The sequence below is a fragment of the Schistocerca serialis genome, chromosome 8, assembly GCF_023864345.2.
Source record: "Schistocerca serialis cubense isolate TAMUIC-IGC-003099 chromosome 8, iqSchSeri2.2, whole genome shotgun sequence".
NCBI lineage: Eukaryota > Metazoa > Arthropoda > Insecta > Orthoptera > Acrididae > Schistocerca > Schistocerca serialis.
Window position 1 is genome coordinate 435,296,143 of NC_064645.1, and position 13,091 is coordinate 435,309,233.

The window sequence follows — 13,091 nt, forward strand, 5'->3', positions numbered from 1 at the left end:
TGTGAGCTTTCCAGAAATATTTCACTTCTGTATTACTCGATGACTTTCCGTCAATTACTACAAACTGTGACCTCTCTGACAGGAAATCACAAATCCAGTCACATAACTGAGATGATGTTCCATAAGCATGCAATTTCACTACAAGCCTCTCTTGTGGTACAGTGTCAAAAGCCTTCTGGAAATCTAGAAATATGGAATCAATTTGAAATCTCGAGTCAATAGCACTGAACACTTTGAGCAAGTAAAGAGCTAGTTTCGTTTCACAAGAGCGATGTTTTCTAAATCTGTGTTGGCTCTGTGTTAATAGACCGTTTTCTTCAATGTAATTCATAACGTTCGAACACTACATATGTTCCAAAATTCTGCTGCATCGTGACGTTAATGATATGGGCCTGTAATTTAGTGGATTACTCCTACTACCTTTATTGAATACTGATGTGCCCTTTCATCGAGTGAATGGTTATATAAGACTGATAAGTATGGAACTGTTGTATCAGCATACTTTTGAAAGGAACCTGGCTAGTATACAATTTGGACCAGAATACTTCTTTTTGTTAAGTGACATAAGTTGTTCTACTGCTCTGAGGATATCTACTTCTACGTTACTCCTGTCGGCAGTTGTTTGTGACTCAAATTCTAGAATATTTACTTCATCTTCTTTGGTGAAGGAATTTCGGAATGCTGAGTTTAATGATGCAGCTTTGGCAGCACTGTCTTCGATAGCACCTCCATTGCTATTGTGCAGAGAAGGCACCGATTGTGTCTCGCTGCCGGCATACTTCACATACGACCAGAATCGCTTTGGATTTTCTGCCAGATTTCGAGACAAAGTGTTGTTGTGGAAACTATTATAAGCATCTCGCATTGAAGTCTGCACTAAATTTTGAGCTTCTGTAAAAGATCGCCAATCTTGGAGATTTTGCGTCCTTTCGTTGGTTCTGCAACAGTGTTCTGACCCGTTTCGTGTACCAAGAAGGATCAGCTCCGTCGTTTGTAAATTTATTTGGTAGAAATCTCCAAATTGCTTCCGACATTATTTCTTTGAATTCAAGCCACATCTGGTCTACAATTACATTGTTGATTTGGAAGGAGTGAAGACTGTCTCTCAGGAAGGCTCAAGTGAATTTTTATCTGCTTTTTTGAATAAGTATATTTTTCGTTTATTTTTGGAGGATTTAGGGGTTACAATATTCAATTTCGCTACAACAATCCTCAGTTCACTAATCCCTGTATCCATTTTGATGCTGATTATTAGCTCAGGATTATTTGTTGCTAAGGGGTCAAGACTGGTGTAAAAATTTGGGTCAGGGTGTGTGGGATGACCACAAGAGTGCTCCTGCTATCATATGAAATTGCACGAGGTGTAGGTCCAGTATGCCCAGCACACAGGCAGGTCGATTGCAGCCCTCAACTGGCCGCCTCCTAATCCACACACAGCTATCACTGGCACCAAGGCAGAACTAGCTTTCATCAGAAAATACAACAGACCTTCATACTGCCCTCCAACGAGCTCTCGCTCGACACCACTGAAATCGGAAATGGCTGTAGTTTGTGGTCAGTGGAACGCATGCTACAGAGTGTTTGGCTCAGAGCTGTCTTCGAAGTAACCAATTTGCAAAAGTTCATCATTTCATAGTGGTACCAACTGCTGCTCAAATTGCCGGTGCAGATGTAGTAACACGCGCCAGAGCCACATGCCAAACACCGTGGTCTTCCCTCTCGGTAGTGCCGTGTGGCTGTCCGGAGTCCAGTCTTCTTGTGACTGCACATTCTCGTGACCAGAGCTGTCAGCAACCACGTACAGTGGCTATGTTCCTGCCAAGTCTTTCTGCAATATTGCATAAGGAACATCCAGCATCTCGTAGCCCTATAACACAACTTTGTTCACACTCAGTGAGGTATTAATAATGGTGTCTTTGTCAACTCAAAGCCATTCTGGACTAACATCAACTTGCCACATACATTCTCAAAGACAGTTTACTCACGACTATTACAGCACGTATTTAACGAAAACCTGATTTGCATTGTCATAGTGGTGCTGTTAGTGCCACTCTTATGTGACTGATGCAAATTTTGAACCAACATCATCTTTCAGGTGTAGCACACCCGTTTGTGACATTTTCTTCTTCTCAGTTCGGGATAAACCCATCGAAAAACGAGCCCACATATTTGCCTCTCAGTGGTGGTACTTGAAGAAAAAAGAAGAAAGATTCAAGATGGTACTCTTCTCAGGTGTGCAGCAGGATAATGTAGTTATCTTGACCAGTGGGTTCTTTTAATTAGCGTTCTACTAGCAGTACCTCATTTTGACTATTTCTTCTTCTGATGCACTACTAGTTCATAACGCTGTTGTTCACTACTAGTTCATAGCGCTGTTGTTCACGTACGTGTAATGGGCTGGCCGTGCAGGTGCAGATTCTGTTGGAAACACGGTTCTAATGACATTGTGCAACAGTCTACTCATCTGATGGTGGCCGGTTGGTCTATTGAAATATTGTGTCAAGATCACTGCATTATCCTGCTGCATACCCAAGAAAAATATCACCAATCATAATGCCGGGAAAATCTTTGTAATCACAAAGGAGGTTACAGTTTTAACGTACTGTTGACAAAAAGGTCACTGAAGATGGAGCACAAGTTCGGATTACGAAAGGGTGGGGAAGGAATTAGCCGTGCAATTTTCAAAGTAATCATTCCATCATTAGCAATAAGTGATTTAGGGAAACCATGGAAATCTGGATGGCAGATGGGAATTTGAACAGCCATTCTCCCATCGTCGAGCAGATGCGCAAAACTATAGACCTATATCTCTGACGTCGACCTGTTGTAGAATTTTAGAACATGTTTTTTGCTCGAGTATCATGTCGTTTTTGGAAACCCAGAATCTACTATGTAGGAATCAACATGGATTCCGGAAACAGCGATCATGTGAGACCCAACTCACTTTATTTGTTCATGAGACCCAGAAAATATTAGATACAGGCTCCCAGGTAGATGCTATTTTTCTTTACTTCAGGAAGGCGTTTGATAGAGTTCCGCACTGTCGCCTGATAAACAAGGTAAGAACCTACGGAATATCAGACCAGCTGTGTGGCTGGATTGAGGAGTTTTTAGCAAACAGAACACAGCATGTTGTTATCAATGGAGAGACATCTACAGACGTTAAAGTAACCTCTGGCGTGCCACAGGGGAGTGTTATGGGACCATTGCTTTTCACAATATATATATAAATGACCTAGTAGATAGTGTCGGACGTCCCATGCGGCTTTTCACGGATGATGCTGTAGTATACAGAGAAGTTGCAGCATTAGGAAATTGTAGCGAAATGCAGGAAGATCTGCAGCGGATAGGCACTTGGTGCAGGGAGTGGCAACTGACCCTTAACATTGACAAATATAATGTATTGCGAATACGTAGAAAGAAGGATCCTTTATTGTATGATTATATGATAGTGGAACAAACACTGGTAGCAGTTACTTCTGTAAAATATCTGGGAGTATGCGTGCGGAACGATTTGAAGTGGAATGATCATATAAAATTAATCGTTGGTAAGGCGGGTACCAGGTTGAGATTCATTGGGAGAGTCCTTAGAAAATGTAGTCCATCAACAAAGGAGGTGGCTTACAAAACACTCGTTCGACCTATACTTGAGTATTGCTCATCAGTGTGGGATCCGTACCAGATCGGGTTGATGGAGGAGATAGAGAAGATCCAAAGAAGAGCGGCGCGTTTCGTCACAGGGTTATTTGGTAACCGTGATAGCGTTACGGAGATGTTTAACAAACTCAAGTGGCAGACTCTGCAAGAGAGGCGCTCCGCACCGCGGTGTAGCTTGCTCACCAGGTTTCGAGAGGGTGCGTTTCTGGATGAGGTATCGAATATATTGCTTCCCCCTACTTATACCTCCCGAGGAGATCAAGAATGTAAAATTAGAGAGATTGGAGCGCGCACGGAGGCTTTCAGACAGTCGTTCTTCCCGCGAACCATACGCGACTGGAACAGGAAAGGGAGGTAATGACAGTGGCACGTAAAGTGCCCTCCGCCACACACCGTTGGGTGGCTTGCGGAGTATAAATGTAGATGTAGATGTAGAAAGTTGGTCCTGTAGTGGCTGCAGCCCCCCCCCTCCCCCCTCGATCTTGTGATACAGACTTCAGAATTAATTTAAGAGCCACGTATTAGCTAGAAAGTGAAAACCTCACATTCATACAGCAAAGTGCATATTTGCAATCTGAGCTCTTCATACGATTTAAGCCCAATAGCAACTTCACTCGCCTACAGCTCGACATTTAATAGTGATTGGGTTAATAGTGATTCTTGAAACTTTGATCATACGCTCTCACAGAATAGTTAGAGTCTTCCATCAAGTGGCTGGCCAGTTCATGTTTTTCAGCATTTCCATAACTCTCTTCCATGGACCAAACAATCCAGACCATTCATGCTGCCCATCTTTGTATACATTCAATATCCCGCATCAATTATTTTTCTTATGGGACCCATGAGCATTCCGTAAGCAATCTTCTTTGTAGACTAACTGCATTTTCCCAGTATCCTACTAATGAACCGAAGACTGTCGCCTGCTTTGCATATAATACAACTGTTGTGATCATTCCATTTCATATCACAACAAGCTTTTACAATTAACTTCAACTGACTCACTGTAGTCACAGGAAATTGCATTTTTTAATTTTGTGAAACACACAATTTTACATTTCTGAACACCTACATGAAGTTCCACATATTTCACCATTTCGAAATCTTATTAAGATCTGTCTCAATATTTGTGCAGTATTTTCAGGTATTACTTTATTATAGATAATGGCATCATCTGCAAAAAAAAAAAAAAAAAAAAAAAAAAAAAAAAAAAAAAAAAAAAAAAAAAAAAAAAAAGGGGGGGGGGGGGGGTTATCTCTACATATAAAAGGCAATTTCCCAACTAACTGACTCACTCCCTGACTCATCACCACCCAGCCCAAACCACTAAGGATAAAAGCTTGAATTTTGCACAGGGTATTGATCTTATACTGCCGAAATCGTTAAAGAAAGGATCTTTCGATAGTCCCTTCCTTAGATGGTGAAACGGGATAAAAGGCTTTGTGGAAATATATCGCTGCTAAGGAATTTTGAAACTAGAACTACAAAAATTCGTATCTGGTTTCTTGGCAAAAAAAAAAAAAGGTATTGCGGCACCCATAAGGTGGTGAAATAGGGAATGAAAGGTTTTATGAAAATATTTCATAGTAAAGCATTTTTAAAACTAAAAAATTTGGCTTCTCGGTTAGAAATAAAAAAATACACGTTTCACTGTTTTTTGAAATTCAATCCCTAAGGGAGTAAAACGTTTTATGAAAGTATTTCACTGTGATAGCATTCTTGAAGCTAAACCTTCAAAAATTTGGCTTCTCAGTCAGAAATGAAAACTTACATGTTTCATTGTTTCTGAAAATTAGACACCTATGAGGGTGAAGTAGGGATAGACTGATTCACTGATTCATCATTGCCCAGCCAAAACCGCTGAAGACAGAAACTTGAAATTTGAAGAGTGTGTAAATCTCACACTGTAGGCACTGTTTAAGTAGAAAGTGTTCGAAATTTCATTCCTAAGGGGTGAAATAGGGGTTGGAAGGCTTTTTTAAAATATGCTGCCGTAAAGGCAATTTGGAAGCTACAGTTACAAAGAATGGTGCTTCTTTTCTCAGTCAGGAATAAAAAATATTACATGTTTCAGCATTTTTGGTAATTCAGCCACTAAAGAGGCTAAATAGCAGATGAAAGTTTTTTGAAAATAAATCATTATTAAGGAACTAAAGAATTTTTAAAGCTACATTTAGGAAAATTGGTATTTGGCTTCTTGATTTGAAATTAAAAAAAAATACGTGTTTCAGTGTTTTGGGAAAATCAACCCTCTAAGTGAGTGAAATAGCAGATGAAAGTTTTTATGCAATTATTTCATTATGAAAGCATTTTTGAAGCTACATTTACAAAAATTTGTTTTGGCTTCTCTGTTAGAGGGTGGGGATTACGTTTCATTGTTTTTAGAAATTCAAACTCTAAGGAAGTGAAACAGAGGATGAAAATTTTCAAGAAAATATTTTGTTATATATATATATATATATATATATATATAAAATAGAGGGAAACATTCCACGTGGGAAAAATATATCTAAAAAGAAAGATGATGAAACTTACCAAACAAAAGCGCTGGCAGGTCGATAGACACACAAACAAACACAAACATACACACAAAATTCTAGCTTTCGCAACCAATGGTTGCCTCGTCAGGAAAGAGGGAAGGAGAAGGAAAGACAAAAGGATATGGGTTTTAAGGGAGAGGGTAAGGAGTCATTCCAATCCCGGGAGCGGAAAGACTTACCTTAGGGGGAAAAAAGGACAGGTATACACTCGCACACACACACATATCCATCCACACATACACAGACACAAGCAGACATTTGTAAAGGCAAAGAGTTTGGGCATTTTTTGGGCAGAGATGTCAGTCGGGGCGGATGTACAGAGGCAAAGATGAAGTTGAAATTTCTAATTTCAATTTGCCGCCGCTCATACCTCACCTGTCTTTCAACTTCATCTTTGCCTCTGTACATCCGCCCCGACTGACATCTCTGCCCAAAAAATGCCCAAACTCTTTGCCTTTACAAATGTCTGCTTGTGTCTGTGTATGTGTGGATGGATATGTGTGTGTGTGCGAGTGTATACCTGTCCTTTTTTCCCCCTAAGGTAAGTCTTTCCGCTCCCGGGATTGGAATGACTCCTTACCCTCTCCCTTAAAACCCATATCCTTTTGTCTTTCCTTCTCCTTCCCTCTTTCCTGACGAGGCAACCATTGGTTGCGAAAGCTAGAATTTTGTGTGTATGTTTGTGTTTGTTTGTGTGTCTATCGACCTGCCAGCGCTTTTGTTTGGTAAGTTTCATCATCTTTCTTTATATATATATATATATATATATATATATATATATATATATATATATATATATATTAAAAAAAAAAAAAAGAAGAAGAAGAAGAAGAAGAAGAGCTAAATCTCTGGAAACTGATATTTCACTTCTCAGTTAGATACAAAGAAATATATAAACATATGTTAAGGGATGAGAGTTTCTACAGGAATCACCACCAGAACGCAACAGGCGTGGTGATTAAAAACCTTTCACTCCTGTTACCAGAGCTGCTTTATGGTCAGAAGTACATTCAGAAAAGACAATGCCTCTATGGTCTTAATTGGCATGAAAAGTTTAGAAGCAGCAGGTGCAAGCTAGTTATTAACATATTCTGCTACATCATTAATGTCCAAGATAAGCAGCAAGAACCCAAACACACTTCCCTGGGGCATGCCTCAAATTACTTCTGCATCTGTTGCCTACAATCCAAGATAACATGCTTCTGCATCCTACCAACCAAGGAACCCTCAAACACACCCACAAATTTTTATTTGATATCCCATGAGATCGTACTTTCATTAATAACTCTTGTTACAGTACTTAGTCAAATACTTTTGAAAAGCCAAATATTGCATCTACTTGACTGCCACGAACCATGTCTTTCAGGATGTCACTTCAGAGAAAAGCACAAGTTCAGTTTCATATGACAGATCCATGGTTGTTGGCATGGGGGTCACTCCGAGACAGATATCAAATATATTGTACAATAGTTTTGAGCATCATTTCTATTATCTTTCTTGTACATGGGTTGACATGTGCTTTCAATGGGCACAGATTTTTGTTCAAGGGGGTTAGCTTGGCAGCAAATTATGTATAGAATCTGATTTGGATACCACCATGCCCTGGGGCATGGTTCATTTTTACTGACTTAACAATACTTTGACAATGCTGACACTTGTATCCATCTGTCATCTCTGTAGAGTTGCAAGAATGAAAATGGGCTGTCCTCCTGGGTCCTTCTTTGTAAAGGAATATTTGAAGACTGAGTTAAGCACTTCTGCTCTTGTTTTTCTACACATAGTTTCAGTTCCCCCGTCATCTACGAGTGTCTGGTCACCGACTTTAGTACCAGTGATAGCCTTTACATATGGCCAAAATTTCTTTGGGTTTCTTATGAAGTCTGTGAATAAGACTCTGGTACATTAATTGTTGAAGGCTTCACAGATTGCCTTACTGACATACAAACAAGTTTCATAAAGTGTCTCTCTATCTCTAGTCCAACACATTGTTTTACAACTGTAGTGCTCTAGTTGCATTTTTTTTTATAGTACTGTGTCCACAGGGAGCATATAAAATGGAGGGTCCACCCATCACGATCAGTTATACTACATACATATTTACACAGTTCTTGGTTATTTATTTTTCTAAATTTGAGTAACCGAAGTTCTACTTGCCGATGCCAAGTCATACGTTTTGAGTTTTTCCTCGAGATATGAAACTACTGCCCTCTTTTCCACATTACTGAACCTGTGAACCCTACTACGTTTCAGCTGCACTTAGTACTTTATTAATCACTGTTATTTTTTTTTAGTATCAAAAACAGTCTTGATCACAATTTATTTATTATGGTAATCGGTTTCGACCATTACTGTGGTCATCTTCAGACAAATGACTAAGAACCTCCTTCTGGCGGTAAATCACTACTAAACTGAGTAGTGATTTACCACCAGGAGGAGGTTCTTACTCGTTGGTCTGAAGACGACCACAGTAGTGGTCGAAACCGGCCACTGTAATAAATCAATTGTGATCAAGACTGTTTTTGATAGTAAATATTTGTAACACATTGATCACTGTTCACTCCCACAATGTATTCAAAAGTAACTGTTACAATTGCCTCAAGATCCTGGCACCAGTTTCAGTGAGGCTGTCCTCAAAGAAGGCCGGTCTATTTCTTGCCATTAGGTCTAATATATTTCAGTCACGAGTGGGCTTCTAAACTATCTGTTCCAAACAGTTCCCAGAGAAATCATTCACTACTGTTTCACAGGATGTCCACCACTTACAAAACTGTATTTATCCCCCTTGATTGCTTAGTGATCAGTGTCTCGACCAATGATTGGGGAAAATATGTACTAATCAGTTGAAGTTCTGTTTGAAGTTTTAGTTTAACATCTGGGGGTATGTCTAGTGGTTGACAGATGGACCTAATTATAAGTTTAGGAACATTGAATTTCTTTTCAGCAGAATTAAAGGCAGATATGTTATCCAAGAACAAAAGGGTTGTGTTTGGTGTGCCCAGTTCATGTCTGGTGATTTCAGCTTGGAGAGCTGTGAGCTATAATTTGGCATGACATATATATGACTAAAAAGTTATTATAACAAAGTGTACCTTACCCACAAAAATCCTGTGCTAACGAAATAATACAAACCTGATGTGGTAAATTTTTATATGGTACATCTGATGTAGCAAGCAATAAAATTGGAATGCTTGGATTAAGCAAACGCAAATTTGATAAAAATACAGCCTGCAGAGTTTCAGCAACAAGAGACCACCACTGAGATATTCCAGGTACATATATGACGGACGGAGTATTTCGGCGAGCTTCCTGGAAAACCTGTGAAAAGCAAGATGAAACATCAGCACTCACAAGTATTTACAGTTAATGTCAAGGCTTTTTCTTGCAAAGGCCAACAAAAGCACTTGCCCTGGATATCGCACTGCTAACAATTTTGTGACTGAGTTGTTATCAGTCACTTTGAAGCTAGAAGAGATGAGCCAAACAACTGTTTGTGCCTCGAATAACACTACATGTTTAATGAGTACATGAAAAAGTTTGTCAAATTAATAACAAGTTGTTTTATGACAACTACTGGAATTATTCAGATTAACACTATTACTAGAATAAAACAAGTTGATATGAAATAGTTACTTCTGGTGTTTCACATTAGCACTAGTACAGCCGCAAATAACTACTACTATTAACTGATAAGGGAGAGTCCTAAATTATAACTAAGTGAGAATCAAGGGAACCCAAAAGTCACCATCCAGATGATGACTTTGTGATGAACAAATACGGACTGCCTATTCACCAACCCACCTCGCAGACAATGAGGCCAATCAGCTTCCTATTCTCTGGATTAAATGTATTATGGTTGTCACAAAAACTGACAGCCAAGAAACAATAATGAACTGGAACTGGCCATGCTGACACGAGCTCTGAAATTCACAAACTCTCAGGTTTGGTCAGTGAGTAAAGGTCTGCTGATGTTTGGCAATGTGTGCGTTATGCCAAATTCTGCAAGCTCTGGCACTCTAGCGTCTGATTGTTGAAGACAATATTAAAATCTTGAATGTCTGGTGCTCTGTAGCTTTTAGATATTAATTTTGTTAAAGGACATCTTCTAAATGTTTATTAGCAAAACCAGTGTTCGACTGTGTAGCCCAATGTCAGTGACATCTGAACAGAGGAACAAACAACTGTATGAACATAAATTCCTACACTGTGACAACTGTACATATAATAGGAGAAACATAACTCTACTTGCATTATTTATATCTATGTCAATGACATGCATGTTCAGCTTGATAGGCACCTAGGAAGCTAACAACCGTGCGATACCTAGAATTCAATTTCAACCATGTCTACCAGCGCGTATATGCGGAGGGGGAGCGGGCCAAGTTCCTGGATTTTTGGTTAAAAATATACTTTTTTCCCAAGTGAATGTACATTTTTTCCGTGCTAAGTGACAATATACTTTCCCCTCAGAGCTACAAGTTACCAGTCCTTTGAATGGTAAAGGTTTTATACAGCAGTGTAGAACGTCTCGGCGCTTTAGGAAACAATACCCAGTAAAAAACGTGGCAACATGTACACTGCATATCTCCATATTAAGTAAGTATAAATACGATTTCCACCAAATACAGCACAGCTACAAGAATAGCCAAGCTTTCACGTATAATATTGGTCTTTTTAAGCGAATGTTACCCTTTAAGAAATCAAACACAAATAAGTCAGTAAAATTTCAAACAATGACGTAAGTGTCTGACCGTCAGGATATGAAATTTTTCTCAGTGGCTGATGAAAGTAATGCTTCTCAAAGCAACATCTGCAATATTTTCCAATGATCTGCTAGAAATGTAAACAGTTGTGATGTCACGCTTATTGAAAGCTGTTTGTTGTTACAAAGTATTATATAGCATTCGTCCTAAAGCCTTTGGCAAGTTTTGCTGTTGGCAGACACTTCTGTGTGCACTGTGTTTTGTTGTTGTAAATGGTGCATTTCTGTTTTGCAACTAAAGTTTTATTTTGATGTTATTCTCTCATTTATGTTTTATTGCTGCAGTATTATTCTGCTGCAGAAGGCTAAAGCAAAATTCATTGTTAGTGTAAGTTCTTACCAATAAAAAGTGCAAAAATTTAACTAAAAATTGAAACAATGAAGAATTCCCGGAGTTCTAAAAAATTCCCACATTTTCTGCCGGATTTCCCAGTTACCTCGGGGCATATACACCCTGTCTATCTTAATAAGATAGGATACGAAATGTGGCCTTTCTCACAGTACAATTGTCATTTATGTTAATGCTGTCAAATCTTAGGTGGTGACAATTCTTTATACATCTGACATTACCATCATTTAACATAAACATGGAACTGACACGTCAAAGGGTCTATACTACCTGTCTTTTATTTCTAAGATCACACTTATACACATCTGTGACACACATTCGTATATGTAAAAAGCAATGTCTGGACAATCGTTATATGTGGATAGAATGTACAAAAAGTATGAAATTGCAAAATAACCCAACAGACCATGTCAATTTAGACCTTTTTACATGCAGGATATGGAGACACTCCAGACCAAACTTATTCAGTTAAAATGCTGCAGAAATTTTGTATATACATCTTATCCCATCCATAATTCTGTTTGTTCATTAAGTATGTTGTCCAAGTATTTTGTTGTGTGGGTGTAGAATTAAATTTCTTCTAGAATGTTTAATAATCTAGCCTCTTCTGCTTTTGAAGAAAGGTGATGTTTTTATTAGTGTCACGAGCAGATATTATATCTGGCACTCCAGCCACAGCAGCTGGTGTGTGTGTGTGTGTGTGTGGGGGGGGGGTCTGTTTCCAAAGAAGGCCTTTTGGCTGAAAGTTTAAATGTTTTGTCTGCAATGTTTGCTTGTGTGAATGAATGGCGTTTGTTTCTTTCTCCTTCTTTTTCTGCTGATGGCTGTGGTTGAATACATATGTGTAAGTATCTTTTAATTGTACCTGTCCGCAATTTAAAGTGTCATCTTTACGGTAAGTAGCAATCAGTCTTTTTCTAGATTGTTGATAATTACAAATTAATGAGTTTTCTGTTTTTTCCATTGCATGTACTATGAAACCTTGCTTCTTGCCAAATTTCATGATTCTACGTGGATAGGAAGTACCTTATAGGTTTTGATGAGCTAGTCAGTGAGTCGCAAAATATGTTACATAAATGGCCATATCCCCAAAATGTGAAATTACAGATAAAGGAGCTATTGTTTCTCAGAAAATACAACTGAAACGGTTGGCCTTGTGCGAGCAACTTCTTGTAGGTTTCTTGGTATAAAAGTTCCAATAAAATTGTGCATTGCCATGCATTTTTACAATGAGTGAAAATTAACTACCAATATATTGAATATCAGCTTGTGTGACAATTACCTGAATACATGCCTCCTCTGGAGTGCATCCTGACACACCGAAGAGCTTAGCCAGATCAAGTGTGTGTACTGGCAAATGTTCCATGTGATGCAACAAGGCTGGACCAAGATGGGTTGTCTGACCATGTGCTGCAGAATCCCCTACAAGCAGCAGTTGAGGCCGATGGATGCCACCAGTGCTGGTAGGACAACAGTCAAACACTGTTTTCATTTAATGTCACCACATATCAAGAAAACTGATGACTACTAGTTACCAAAATGTGAAATAATAGTAAAATGCATTGGCTACTTCAATCAACAACAATACTCTCTGAATTTTAAATCTATTTAAGCTTGAAAAGTTCTTCAAACAGATTAATTAATGTCCAACCAAACTACATGAATTCACATGACAGTGTCTGCTAAACAAGATTATTTTTCTCTCCGATATATAACCTACTTTAACACACAGTCGAATGAAGTGAAGTTCTATTAAATCCACAAGCAGTCTAACCTTCTCCTCTCTTCT

At 38.8% G+C, this 13,091-nt stretch overlaps 1 protein-coding gene across 3 annotated transcripts in view; it reads right to left on the reverse strand.

Annotated features, from left to right (window-relative positions):
- LOC126416110 (ATPase family AAA domain-containing protein 2-like) overlaps positions 1–13,091 on the reverse strand; it is a 233,383-nt gene that overhangs the window by 104,008 nt on the left and 116,284 nt on the right. For all 3 annotated transcript variants that reach the window (XM_050083621.1, XM_050083622.1, XM_050083620.1), the window contains exons 14-15: positions 12,585–12,762; positions 9,324–9,509 (exon numbers count right to left, since the gene is read on the reverse strand). In XM_050083621.1, coding sequence (XP_049939578.1) covers positions 9,324–9,509; positions 12,585–12,762 — 364 coding nt within the window. The remainder of the gene's footprint in view (positions 1–9,323; positions 9,510–12,584; positions 12,763–13,091) is intronic.